The sequence below is a fragment of the Takifugu flavidus genome, chromosome 15 (genome assembly GCF_003711565.1).
Source record: "Takifugu flavidus isolate HTHZ2018 chromosome 15, ASM371156v2, whole genome shotgun sequence".
Classification (NCBI taxonomy): Eukaryota; Metazoa; Chordata; class Actinopteri; order Tetraodontiformes; family Tetraodontidae; genus Takifugu; species Takifugu flavidus.
Genome location: NC_079534.1, coordinates 9,935,060 through 9,949,309, shown reverse-complemented (window position 1 = coordinate 9,949,309; position 14,250 = coordinate 9,935,060). Strand labels below are relative to the sequence as shown.

The following is a 14,250-nucleotide window of genomic DNA, read 5'->3' as shown; positions in this document are numbered from 1 at the left end:
GCCAATAATTCTTGAGAGAGTTAGGCTATGATTTATGGTTATTGCCGCCCGTACGTGGCACACCCACTGTGCCAACGCACATGGTGCGTGCTCGAAACGGTGTGCTGGAGGAGGGAAGCCGAACAAGCCACACATCAGGAGGGTGTCAAGGCGACACCGCCTGCAGGAATTCGATGCTTAAGTCTGTTGACGAGGCAAAATGCGCTGAAGACAGTAGTCTACACTGATCCGATCCTCTGATAATAACTCTACTTGCCACAGCAAACACACCCGCCGTCGACATATCGTGATTTCAGAGGAAATCTGAGCGGAGATGAATACCAGCGATGCGAAGGAGTACCTTGCGCGGCGGGAGATCCCCCAACTCTTTGAGGTGAGAGATGTATGCGCCCCCTTTTGTGAGAAATCTCTTGTGATTTTTCTTTCTTTTTTCCAAAATATATATCTACCAAAGCATGTTTCTCTTGGTAAAACGGGTGTCCATGTCGCGTCTCATTGACTACATCTTATGGCAGATGATATATGCGACTGCGCTCAGCTAGGTGAAGCAACTCTCAGCAGTTAAAAGCCCACCGTTTTAAATACCATGAATAATTCTGTTCCTTTATTAATGCATTCAAATTTGCGACTATGCTAATATCAGATTAACGCATTTCAATGTCCGTTCCTGTTTTACATAACTTGGTTTTTGAATGATGACAGGTTTTTGAACGATGACAGGCAGCTCTGTTTTTCTTGTCCCAATATGTCCAAACATGAAAATCTTGGAATGGTCCAAAACTCTGCGGGATATAGAAAACATCCCAACATCTCTCTAAATAGTTTCTCCCAAAAAAATAATAAAGAAAAAAAATATAAAGAAAACCTTGACTGAACTTCCATCCAGGTCACTGACAATGATCTATTGATCTACAGTAATTAAACTAAATCCTGAGTGTAATACATCAAATGTGATGAACAGTCACTGAATATGTCACTAAAAGAATGAAGGGTTCTTTTTATTTGGTAGTATTGTGTAACCAGTAATGAGACAGTTCAGCTTAAATCTGGAGTGCAGACTCGAGGAAAACAAACATTTTGTTTACTATCCAGTTTTGACATAGAATAAAATACATAAAAATCATCTGGAGAACTTAGAGATGTTTATTGTTGAGTGCTGGAAATCCAACAATGTGACACCAACTTACAAATAAAACCCGAGAAATTCTTTGGAGCCCTCTAAGCAACACCTTCCAACACACTCTGGAATCAAGTGATTAAAACTGTCTAGTTTTAATACCCAGCTGTATTTTGTGGAAAGCCTCCAGTTTTCAACATGCTCATTGGCTAATTGGGTAAAAGGAAGTAGTCTCCTAAATTTGAACACTTTAAGCAGAAGGACCTCGTTAAAAGCCCAGAGTGGGAGCTGAAGGGAACCAGGTTCTTTTCTGGGCCCTGCTGACTACACTATTCTTTAGAATGGTAAGACAAACAAAAGAAAACCATTTATTGGTGTGTTACCACTGCAGGAAGATTAGAGTAATTTTATGGGGCTGCAGCCATTGGTGCGTGTCACTGCAGGAAGCTCCACCAAATGGCCATTTAGAGGAACTTTTACTGGGCCTAAAAAAGTCTATGCTCCAGGATAGGTAATTAGATTGGCCCTGAAAGACTTTTGATCCGGGCTTGAGGTTTACTTGGCACCGATTGGCTAAACCTAGAGCACAACATTATGTGGAACCTAGCTGAAGAATCGCATGAGCCTAGCAGCAATTACACAATTACTCGTGAAACTCCTGAGGTTGCTGGGGGGGGGGTCCTACCTCCACAGCAGAGACACAATCATGGAGAGGGCCAAATGAGAGGAACAGTTCCTGTAAAATTCCTGCCCCCAGTATTTACCAGGAACTCCTGCAGTGGAAATGCGCATATTATTTCCATATGAACGCTGCAAATATTAGTCTGCTCATTAAACTAGGTAGAGATCCTACACTGTCAACAAGATACTGTCCCATTTCACTTAGAAAGACAGATCTTAAAATTTTCTGTAAGGTCTTAGCAAAATTAATAGAATCAGTAACAACTTTTAGAATACACCCTGACAGATTAGGATTCATTCAGGGTCGACACTCAGCCACCAGCTCTTGGAAAATTAATTAATAATCTGGAAACTACTCTTGTTTTCTTAAATTCAACAAAGGCATTTGATAGAGTACATTGGAAATTTCTCTCCCTCATCAACTGGATTAGATTTATGTGCATCAGTGATTACAGATGATCAATTCTCTCATATTCAATTTTCAGAGACGTACTCAACAGGGGTGCGCTATCTCCCCTTCACTCTTTGCAGCATTGACTGAGCCACTAGCAGCATATATTTTACAAAATATAGCCATTAATGGAATCCAAACATAAAACTCACAGGTATTCACAGTTAGTGGCACTCATTGAATTGTCATCCATTTCAGCCTTCTCAGATAACTGGACCAAGGACCAAGTCTGTGTCAAATAAATACAGATTCCAACTTTTCTCAAGAATCCCATTTCAATCAGAAAACAATAAATATTTTTACACAAATATCTCCTGTAGGTTGACAGAATTATTAAGGCTGAATTTCTACCTCACTTCTCCAAACCATGGAAGGTGGCCCCTTGCATTGAAGTAATTTAACAACTTGTTACACTAATGGGAAGAATTGCCCCAATAAAGCTGATGATCCTCCCTATGACTAACTACCTATTCTCATTGCTACCCTTAAAGCCCTCATCTGCTTAGCTGAAATCATTAGATTCATCCATTTCAAACACTGTATGAAAAAAGTAAATCAGAAATTATTTTAAAAATTGCAAAAGAGTAAAAATTTGGGTAGTCTAGAACTACCAAAATATACCATGTTTATCTATTTTAAGATCGACTCCAGTCACTTAAAGTCCTATTCATGGTTGGACAGAGAACAAACGCTTTCTGAAGGGATTAAACAATCCTTTTCAGCATTGGTATTGTTTTAGCATTTATTAGTGACACAATCAAAAATCTTGGCTGCTTTATTAAATATAACTACCACTCTAACAGCCTGGTCAGAATCCTTAAAATAGCCAGTGATATGGAACATAAAATAATACACAACACAGGAATTGTACCCAATTTTGGAACCCAGAGGACAATCGAAATATCAACGTTTCTGGTATATATATATTTTTCATAGCTGAGGGATGTGGGTGATTAAGTTATGCTGCTCAAGGTCTTTATGGAAGGTCTAAGTAGGGCCCGAGTGGGTCTGGTCACCTCTTGGGTTGGGGGCAACTATGGCTGCTGCTTGGTTTGCCTCTATTTCTGGGTGCTGATGTGTCTGGGGGACTGGCCCAGTTTGACTGGGGTTGACTGGGGTGGGGCATCTGGGACCTCAATCAAGAGCATAAACCCATCAGTCTTGCAAATAGTGGTGCTCAGAGTTGGGTGGAGATGAAGTGGGAAGTCCCAGCGGAAGAACTGTTTTTAAAACAATGTGGGCCGTCGAAGGCAAATGTCATACAATCATGTGCTTGGTTTGTGGTTTCTGGCATGGCCATTCGCGTTCACATTCATCACAGTAGCTACATTTCTTCCTGGTGAAGTAACAGGTCATCTGACTGCCTTCACTCTCTAAAATGAGACCTTTTATTTTCCTCTGGTGGACCCAGTTCTGTTCTTCAAAATCTTACCTCATGAAGATAAAGTCTACTCTGCTGCACAACACAGCTTGACAACTAATAAGTGATGGAAGGATTTAGTCCACTACCTCCCATTTTTGCTCCTTCAAATATTCACTGTTTTCTACAGAGCCTGCTGACAGGTTTGATGTACTATCAGCCTGATGACCCCATTGAATACTTGGAGGGCTGTCTGAAGAAAGCCAGAGAGCTTGGTGGACCTGACAAGGTGCGGTGGGATACCTTTGTAGGTCATGAGAAGAAGCCTCTTCCTCCACTTAATGGCGGCCAAACACGCAGGTCTCTCTTCAGAAATGGTGAGCGGCACAGCACTGACATGGTGCCCCTTTAAAGCTTCAAGTAACCATTTTAAGTGGGAGTCAGTAAAGTTAAAAGGCAAACATCAGATTTGTCTCTAAAATGACTGAAATACTCGCCCAAGTCTTCTGCAGTCAGCAGGCACATGCTAGCCTCAGTGCAACCACAGCCAAGCACACATCTGAAAAACATGATGGAATTCGTGCTCTCATAAAGTCTAAATGTAGCACACTTTCAAAGCGGTGAGAAAACGACACAACTGGCAGTCACCCCCATCTTTCAAAATGTCTGCTCTCATTCCACTTTCTTTCTTTCTTTCTTTCTTTCTTTCTTTCTTTCTTTCTTTCTTTCTTCTTTCTTTCTTTCTTTCTTTCTTTCCTTCTTTCTTTCTTTCTTTCTTTTTGTCCATCTGTAGCTCCATTCGCATCAACAGAACATCTAATTTTCCAGCTGCGTTTTGGTTCCCCTGCACATGAATTAAGATTTATGTAGATTTTAAAGAAGCAGATTTGACAGCAGACGAGTGAAGGATATCTGCTTTACTGTGTGGCTAACACTGTGTTAAAAAGGATATGTAAGGCACAAAGAAATGACATCAAATGTGAACTTATATATATATATCAGCTTTACTGAAAACAAATTTGACAAAATTAGTATGTAAAAATAGCAGTACACATGAAAGCAGTTCTTTGTACTTTAAACCCTTTTCTATCTATTTGTAGTGTTGCCCGACAGTCACAACCTTTCCTACAGACACTATGATCGTCTCCCTCCCATCAGCCAATTTTCCATCGAAAGTGACTCAGACCTGTCAGAGACGGCAGAGCTCATTGAGGAGTACGAGGTGTTTGGTACATCAAGACCTCGCCCCAAAGTCATCCTTGTCATCGGTAAGACAGCAATGCAACACAGAAATATTGAACCTGTTCGTCTGAGGTTCTGACGTCCCTTCCCCTCTTATATTTGCTCAATATTTGCAGTCTTTCATATGCCGTTTATTTGTATAGGTTTATAACCTTTTCTGTTTTGGTTTGTATCTCTGTAAGTATGTCTTGTAAGTAACCTTGCTAATCTGATCTCCTTAATTGGTGTGGATTTAACATGTCTAGCTTCTAAAAACAGTTTTTTGACAGTTTTGTGACAACCTTTTGTTGACTAACAGTTTCAACTCAGAATACCCACTGTGAGGATGATAACTAGTCCTTTCTCTCCACATGAAGCCAGAGTGTCTTTGTGAGAACATTTCATACAGAATGAAAGCAGCATTACTTGTATTGGAGGAATAAGAAAGATTTCTGCAAAAAAGGAGATTTGCACATACCTATTACTGCCATCTACCCCTCCACATGTTGCCTTTTCCCATGTTCACTTATAAAACACAATCAGTAACTCACCACCTCGCAGACACACAGTTATCATTTGTAAACACAAGTGTCATCATGCACACAGATACACAAGTGTCACAGTCTGGGTTTCTCTCCTGAAAACACACATCCTACGCTAACACGCCCACAAGCACACATTTTCACACTCATAGAGACACATTTCAAACACAAAATCTTTTGAAAAACACCATCAGCTCTCCCTGTGTGCCTAGGTGGTCCTGGCAGTGGAAAAGGAACACAGTGCATGAAAATTGCTGAACGCTATGGATTTCACTATGTATCTGTGGGCGAGCTGTTGAGGAAGAAGATGATACACAATGCCACCAGCAACAGAAAGTGGAGTCTCATTGCCAAAATCATCACAAATGGAGAGCTGGCACCTCAGGTAGGAGTGTGTGTGTGTGTGTGTGTGTGTGTGTGTGTGTGTGTGTGTGTGTGTGTGTGTGTGTGTGTGTGTGTGTGTGTGTGTTTTGCTGATACCTCGGTAGTGCCTCTGTTATAATCATAGCCAGTACTCTCAGCCCAATTTTTTTTCCCTCCCTTTATACTTCGCAAATGCAGAACAACAAGCTTCACCCATAGTGTTTTCCACACTGCCGTACATTTTTTAAGTAAAATGTTTTTATTTAAAATACATTCTCCTTGTCATCAAGTGTTAATTTTATTTTTTGACTGTGTTTCCTAGTTATTCTCTCTATTCTGTTTAATCCTGTTTTTACTGGCACGGGCACTTTAATGTGAACAAGTTGTCACCACAAATAATCAACTTATATTCTTGTCACATTTGATTTCTGCTTGTCTTCCATTCCACTGAGATAATGGAAAAGGAATGTGTGCACCTGTCTTTCAAACATATTAGATACAAACACAATGATGGCTAAAGATCCTTTCAGGTTTAATAATTCACTGGATGTGCAAAATTTATATAGATTTTCTTTCTTCTCTCCTGGCCTACATAAAATCCACAGCCTCTGCAATGGCCTCATTTGAACAGTCTTCTTATGTCATCTGTAATACATGTTTTAGATCCCACTATTTGAAAAACAAACTGCATTTGGCAAAGTGTTATACCAGGGAGCTGCAAGCCTAGACAAGCTCTCACTGACATGCAGCACCCACCCTCTTGATTGATGTGTCATTGCTTGGTGTGATTTATCTTCAATAACTCCCCACTTCATTAATTATCATCCTCCTCCTTGCATGACTGTCAAAATATTGACCTTCTCCCTTCTGGGTTCTTTCAGCCCAGTCAGATAAACAGCAAAGCTGCAGACATATCTGACACATTAACATGACCAAAGGCTGAGTAATATGTCATTTACCTACTAGGACCAAGATTCAAATAGGTTTTTTGTAATTATTGCCACTATTGTTACATTTTACACATTTAAGATTAGAAACAGACTATGTGTTTATTTATTATGTATTTTAAATGTTTAAAAGTCAAAATCCTAACTGTATTTTTAGTTGAACACATTGAAAGGCAAAATCAATCAATCAAGATTTTATAGCCATATATCTTTAAATATAGAAAAAGCTGTAATTTTATCATTATGATGATGGTGTGAGTGACTGTGCTGCTTCAGGCAATTAGTGGATTTCATCTTTTTTACATCTGGATATGAAAATTAAGAATATGTAATGATTAAGTGCGTGAAAAGCACTGATCCAATATCAGATATTTTTATGCTTTTAGACTGGCAGACATATCATGTGTAGAACGCCACCAGAGATCTGATGCTTAGACAGAATGATGGCAGCAGGAGAGACTGCAGGTGCATTCGTAAATGAAACAGTTTGGTGATGTAGCTTCTGCAAAACACTAATAATGAATTTGGAGTTATTATAGTCTTAGTTTTGTTAAAGTTTAATTAATATAACTGGCAGATTTACAGCTGTCAGACTCCTGTTGGACCACTGCCCTTCTTCTTTCGGTGGAGTAAATGAAACATCTGTGTTACTCATCAGTGGATATGGTATAGTGTTATTTTTAGACTAGAGCATAGCTCCTCTACCTCTGCCATATCAGATGATGCATACTGCCTGGAGAACACATTCGAACATGCTGACCTCTTCCAGCCAAGAGGAAGTAATTGATGCTGAACCATGATGACACAGTCTGGCCTCAAGTGCATTTGAAGGACCTCTGAGGCCTATATTAACCCACGCTGGGCATTACAACTGTCTTCTTTTGCTTCGCTGCATTTAGGCTTGTAACAAGTTCTAAACTTAACAATGCATAGCTGAATTGCTGCCAGGATTACAATATAAATTGTAAAAAAGATAATGTAAAAAAAAAACTGTAATTGCCCCAATTAATATTTCCTTTTTCTTCAGTCAATTTCACACAAATGAGACCCTAAGTGACTATTTGCTATTCAGACTGTCGTCAATGACTTTCAGGAAACGACAATAACTGAGATCAAGCAGAAGATCATGAAGATTCCAGACACTAATGGAATTGTTATTGATGGATTCCCTCGCGATATTGGCCAGGCATTGTCGTTTGAAGACCAGGTATGTTTTCAGAAAGTGTTGGTCCTATTTACACATACTGTCACATGTTTTTACCCCCATAAACCCAAACTGCTCATTCTGTTGAGCATGGTATTATGCGCTTTGTTAATTAATTACGTATCAGTGCATGATTGGAGGCAGCAGAGTTCACTCAAACCCAAGCTGGAATATCCATTTTTGCAGTATGCTTTAGTAAAGTCCTTTGTTTTGGACTTCAGAATTTTAATTAGCATGGACATTAGCATGGAGTTATTGAAAGCTGGGTGGGAAAGATATTTGCAAATTAAAGGCGAACAAATATAAGACTGCTAATAATGAGAAAAATCCATGATCATTTGTCAACCACAGTGGAGGTATAATATTTCAAGTCAACACAGTTTAAATTCTAGCTATGAAACACACCTGTTATTCATAAACCATTGCAAACTTTGCAAAAAAACATTTTTTTTAACTGAACATCTCTATTTTCAAAAAAAGTAAATAAAACATGACAGTAGAATCTGGAAACTGTGGCAATTATTAACTGCTGATGATCTCTGGATCACTTTTAGGGATCTGTGAAAGTGTTTTTTGAGCATTTCTACCAAAGGGTTCAGCTCTCAGCTATGTTGTATTATCACTCTATCTATCATTTAGCATTTATCCCTTAGTAGGGTCCTAGATGCCTTCAGGCAGCAGTGGCACAAATTACCAGTTCATTGCAAAGCAAACATAAACTGCACAAAGAGACAGACGGCCAAACACATTTGTATTCACACCTAAGCTCAATTTACTGTCACTAATTCACTTTGCCCGAAATTCATGTTTCTCTGGGTGGAAGACCCAGTACCTGGAGAGATCCCACACAGACACATGGAGAGTAATGACAAGTTACACCTAGAAAAGCCCCTGGCTCACATGTAGAGTCAGTTTCTATGAGACTTTGACTAGATATTCGAAATTTTTATCCAGCAGCCGCACAAATGGTATTGACTCCCTCCAAACTCGTCAGAACTGAAGGAGCCTCTTGATTAAGAGGTGAAACATCTTCAAGTCTCCTTTAACAGTCAAGTTGACTCTCTGCTAGATTTTAGTGGTGTATCAAGCACATTATTGGGAAGTTGAACAGAATTTGACTGACTACAGCAACAGATTATTTGAAATATAATCTCATCAATTTTTTATATGCATTTCTAATTTAAATGTAATATTATTTATTATAATTTATGTCATCATTTGTGTTGCTATATGCAAGGGAAACAGTTTGTTCACCAAAAGAAAATAATCAAATTTATTTAAAGCACAAAATCACAAACTTTGACTCAGAGGGCTTTACAGTCTTTTACAGCTGTGCTGTTTTATGCTGTGCTTTACAGTCAGCACAGCTGTGACACCCTCTGTCCTTAGACCCTTGAACTAGGTCAGGAAATTTTCTGTTAAACAGATGAAACCTGAAGAAGAGCCACTCCCAGTCCAAGCTCACTGGCCAGACAGGCGTGCCATGTGTACAATTTATCAGTACCGGTATGTACTTTATATACAACACGCTCAAAAGGAAATTCTTACATTTAGTATTGAGATTATGGTTGATTTTAAATATATTTTGCTTGTCTTTAGCTGCTTTTACAAATATTTTGTCACAGGGTGACTGAGGAATGATTCTTTGTTCATTTAACTTTGCTTTTAATTCTTGAATTTCAGCCCTGAGATCAGTTCTCAAAATTTCAAAAATGCAATCAACAAATGCGCAGAGTAACCATCACGTAACACTGTAGCTGGTGGAAAGTGGGTGCAGTGATATGACACAGATAGTTGGAACTGTGATATGATTATTATTTATTAGATTGTTGTTGGTTTGTTCTAATGTATTTGTTTTAATGATGTTTTTAATGGAAGAACGGGAACTAACACAGTCAGAACAGTCACAAGCCAACTAAAAAAATGAAAACACAAAAGAAACCCAAACTTCAACAACAAAAAGTAGATTTCCGTCTATCTTCCCCAGGATGACCTGAATTAGAGTTTCAAAGGGTTTTTTCCACACTATTCACAAACCTTTGAACACATTTTTAGATCCGCAGCTGAAATTATGTAAGCTGTAAAAATAAAAAGGTTATCTCCCTACATTGAAATGTCATATTTGTAGAGATCATCAGATGATTAAATCCTACTGTCTGTGTAAGTAGATTTCAAACTGACTTTAAACGCCACCTTCTGAAAAGTTGCGTTTCTGTCTGGTCCCAGTGTGAGATCTGAGTATGATTGACAGATCCTCTGAGGGTTAGCAGAATCCATATTTCATTAGTTCCCTCTTCACTTCACGTGGCTGCTTTGCCCTTTACATCAGAGCAGCCATTTATCAGCCAGTCCTGTGGGCCATTGTAGCCCCTTAGCCCACAGAGACTGTCAATCCCTTCATTCTCCCCAGCAGCATGTTAAGTCATTTATTGACCCTCCAGGTGTGTGGGAGTCTTCATTTTGTTTAAATTGGTACACAAAAGGAACATATTTGGCAGTGAAAGTGATGATGTGGTTTTTGGTCAGTTTGTTCATTATTGCCTTCATCTTGCAATATCCTCTATCAAAAACCATTCTGACAGCATCAAACTCTATTAAACTGCCTTTTGTTGTATACTCACTTTACACAAACTGCAACTTAAATAGACACTGGGTTTTAAGAAGATGTAATCGCTGCTTTCTGGAAGTGCTCATTTTTTTAGTGTGGTCTTCCTCTTCTTCCCATGTGACTGAAAGTAGTAGATGTTATTGCAATAGAGATATTTTTCTGGCAACACACATTCTCTCACTCATTTCAGAATACTTTCATTCTCTTAATACTTGTCAATACATTTCCACCTTTAACCTTAAGTACTCTAACCCACTGTACATCCTTCTATTCATCTGCCTTTTCAATCAGCAGAAATCCCTCTATCCTACTTTACGGTCCAATCTAGCATTCATGTCATTTGCCCTTTGTTTGGGATTTGAGACCTCTACCTTCACCTTATGCTGCATATTCCTGTGCTTCTTACAACTCTTTTCAGTCTTCTCATTGTCCTACTTCTTCTTAGCTAATCTGTTTCCCTGTTTACTCTCGATCAGCTATAGCTCATACTCTTTTCACCTCCAGGACATTCCTAACCCCTCCTTCAAGATGACTCCCACTCCAGTTTGTTTTTCAGATCTCCTGCTTTGAGGCTTTGCTATCATTCCACCTGGTCTCCGGAACACACAAAATATCCACTTTCCACCTTCACATCCTGTAACCAACTGTAACGTCTACCAACACCTTTCCTGGCATAGTTTCAACTTTAAAGTCTCTACTCTTAGTCATTAAAGACTTAATCTCAGGCCAGGTCACAGGAAAGCAAGGATTAACAACTTCTGGAGAAAGCACTTTGGTCCACAGGTACCAATGATTAAATGTGGTTCTTCTCTATTTAACAGTCTCACATTATGGAAAATGGAACTTTTCCCACAATTTTCCTATCAGTGAATATGAGTAAATTATCCCTCATCCCAGACGGCCCACAGCTGATCCAATGTCTACCCTCCCATAAACTAGCAGCATAAACTAGGTGTTTCTACATCCGATACTGATCTGATCCAAGGTCAATGACCACTAACACTGTGCATAGACATTTTATTATTATTATTATTATTGTTGTTGTTGTTGTTGTTATACTGTGTGTTAATTATATTATAATAATTATTATTTTATGGTCTGAGCCCAGAGGATCCGGCGTGGATCCACCTTCCAGAATGCTTACCACCCACAGTAAGGTCCATTAGGGCCGGGTGCAATGTGGTTTGGATAGCAGTCGTGGCTGTAGGAGAGGCGCTTGACCCTCCACTACTCTGGACTTCCCCAGGGTAGCAGCAGGCTACTGTGATCTTACTTATACCTTTCTATAAGATTATAGCTCATAGGAATCTGACCTGATGAGATCAGGAATCAGATCTGGCAGACCCAAACAGTGTGAGGGTATCCAAAGCTGATCTCAGTGAGCCACTGGACCTGGTTAAAGTTATTTCTTCTACAAAATGGCTGTAAAATGGCTGGGGCCAGAAAATATCTCCCTTGTGGACCATGCTATTTGAGGGTGTGAATGTTTTTCCACATGGTCAACCGCTTGTAACAAAATATGCCTTATATGCCCTATTCTATGCTACACAAGTCTTCCATATCAAGGAGAAGACCTTCAATCTTTACTCTAATGACAACGCTGCATTTTTCTTTTTAACTGGCCCTGTGTCCTTAACCACTGCTGACACCACATGTACTATTAATAGATTCAGTCACTCAATCAATGATTGGCTATCGTTGAGGATGGTGCTTGGGCGCCACTAAATTTGACGACTGAAGGCGTCTCCCTGATGCTACCACCTCAGGTGTAGTTCCACACTGAACTGTTTATTCAATTTAATGTAAGAGAACATCGTCTATTGGTGTGGGGACCAACAGTGTTATTACAATACATCGCACTTATTGACTGATTTTTGGGTTATAATTGTGTTGAATATTCATTTGAAATACAAATAAGATTCTGGCCTAACTGTTTTCATTCTTCAGATGGATGATTTGACTTAAAGGGAGGTGAATATGAAAAATCTGTTCTTCAAATGGAGCAGTGGGTGATCTAGTTGAGATGCAGTGACTCATTGGGAAGTTAGTGTGAGCTGTATTTGTTCAAGCAGGACACAACTCATTTCTTTGTGACCCATCAGCTAATCAGTGCATATGACTTTTCAACACCTTGACAGGGATTTAAAAACCTTGTTAAAACCTTTATTTACACCAAACTGTTACTGTTTTCTGGTGTTTCAGAGTCCATTTTCTCTAAAATCACATTACAGAACAATGTTCAGGTGAAAGGTGCAAATGAGCAAAATAACACCCTCATTAATACAAACTACAGTTACATTTAATTTTGTACAAAGAGACAGATGATGACAAGCTCTTTTTTTTAGATGAGATTTATTACTGGGGCAAAGTTCACAGTCACAGCAGGCCTTTCTGTGTTGACTTAGCACATTCTCTCTTGCTCTTTCTCTCTTGTACTCAAATATCATTCAATTAAAATAATATCAAAATATAAACCTCAATATTTTAAACCAAGGAGCACAAGAACTCTTTATGTTTGGGATCAAGGATGTTAATAAGTTGTCTAAAGCCTTCACTGGTCAAATCACTATCATTTCCTAGCTATGAAATCAGCCAAGGAAGCATTTATAATGTCTAGCCAAGGTTTACTTGCTTTGCCATATGTTATGTGTTTGATAATAATATGTTATGTGTTTGACACGGTGAAAGTTTGTTCAATATGTTGTACAGATTCAGTTGTCTTTATATTTGGCTGTAGTCATGCTTGGTGAGTCGCAAATTTTGACATTCTCCTCAGATTCTTTTGGAACATTCTTTCCAAAGTGGTGGAACAGATATGTTGTTCAACTGCTCTTAATGGCAACTGTTTTTTTTTTTTTGATCTTGCATAAAATTTTATTTTGACCATCAGTTTTTTGAAACCTGAACCACTTCCAGGCTGGTGACATAGGCCAAAGTCTCACTACTGAATCACAATCAAGACTTTTGCAATCCGCCGTGTGAGAATATATTGTGTAATGGTTTCCGTTGCGTCACCACAGGACTGCTTATTGGCTTCTTTTAAATCATGCATTCATTTAATGAGGAGTTTCTTGCACCCCTCTATAAATGTGTATGCGCCTTTCTTTTTTCTGTTATTGACAGTATAAATACTCAATAATGTAAAATTGCACATAATCAAAGCAACATCCATCCATCCATCCATTCTCTACCGCTTATCCGGGTCGGGTCGCGGGGGCAGCAGCCTAAGGAGAGAAGCCCAGACTTCCCTCTCCCCAGCTACCTCCTCCAGCTCATCCGGAGGGATCCCCAGGCGTTCCCAGGCCAGCCGAGAGACATAGTCTCTCCAACGTGTCCTGGGTCTCCCCGGGGGTCTCCTACCGGAGGGACATGCCCTGAACACCTCACCAGGGAGGCGTCCAGGGGGCATCCTGACTAGATGCCCAAGCCACCCCATCTGGCTCCTCTCAACGCGGAGGAGCAGCGACTCTACTCCGAGCTCCTCCCGGATGGCAGAGCTTCTCACCCTATCTCTAAGGGAGAGCCCAGCCACCCTACGGAGGAAGCTCATTTCAGCCGCTTGTACCCGTGATCTTGTTCTTTCGGTCATTACCCAAAGCTCATGACCATAGGTGAGGGTAGGAACGAAGATCGACCGGTAAATCGAGAGCTTCGCCTTTCGGCTCAGCTCTCTCTTCACCACAACGGACCGGTGCAGAGTCCGCATTACTGTGGACGCCGCACCGATCCGCCTGTCGATCTCCCGCTCCATTCTTC

The 14,250-nt window shown here is 39.8% G+C and overlaps 1 protein-coding gene across 1 annotated transcript in view; it reads left to right on the top strand.

Annotated features, from left to right (window-relative positions):
* Window positions 1-74: 74 nt before the first annotated feature.
* Window positions 75-14,250, top strand: part of ak5 (adenylate kinase 5) — a 42,275-nt gene continuing 28,099 nt past the window's right edge. The window contains exons 1-5 of the mRNA XM_057056674.1: window positions 75-373; window positions 3,800-3,986; window positions 4,710-4,877; window positions 5,585-5,757; window positions 7,776-7,889. Coding sequence (XP_056912654.1) covers window positions 314-373; window positions 3,800-3,986; window positions 4,710-4,877; window positions 5,585-5,757; window positions 7,776-7,889 — 702 coding nt within the window. The 5' untranslated portion in view covers window positions 75-313. The remainder of the gene's footprint in view (window positions 374-3,799; window positions 3,987-4,709; window positions 4,878-5,584; window positions 5,758-7,775; window positions 7,890-14,250) is intronic.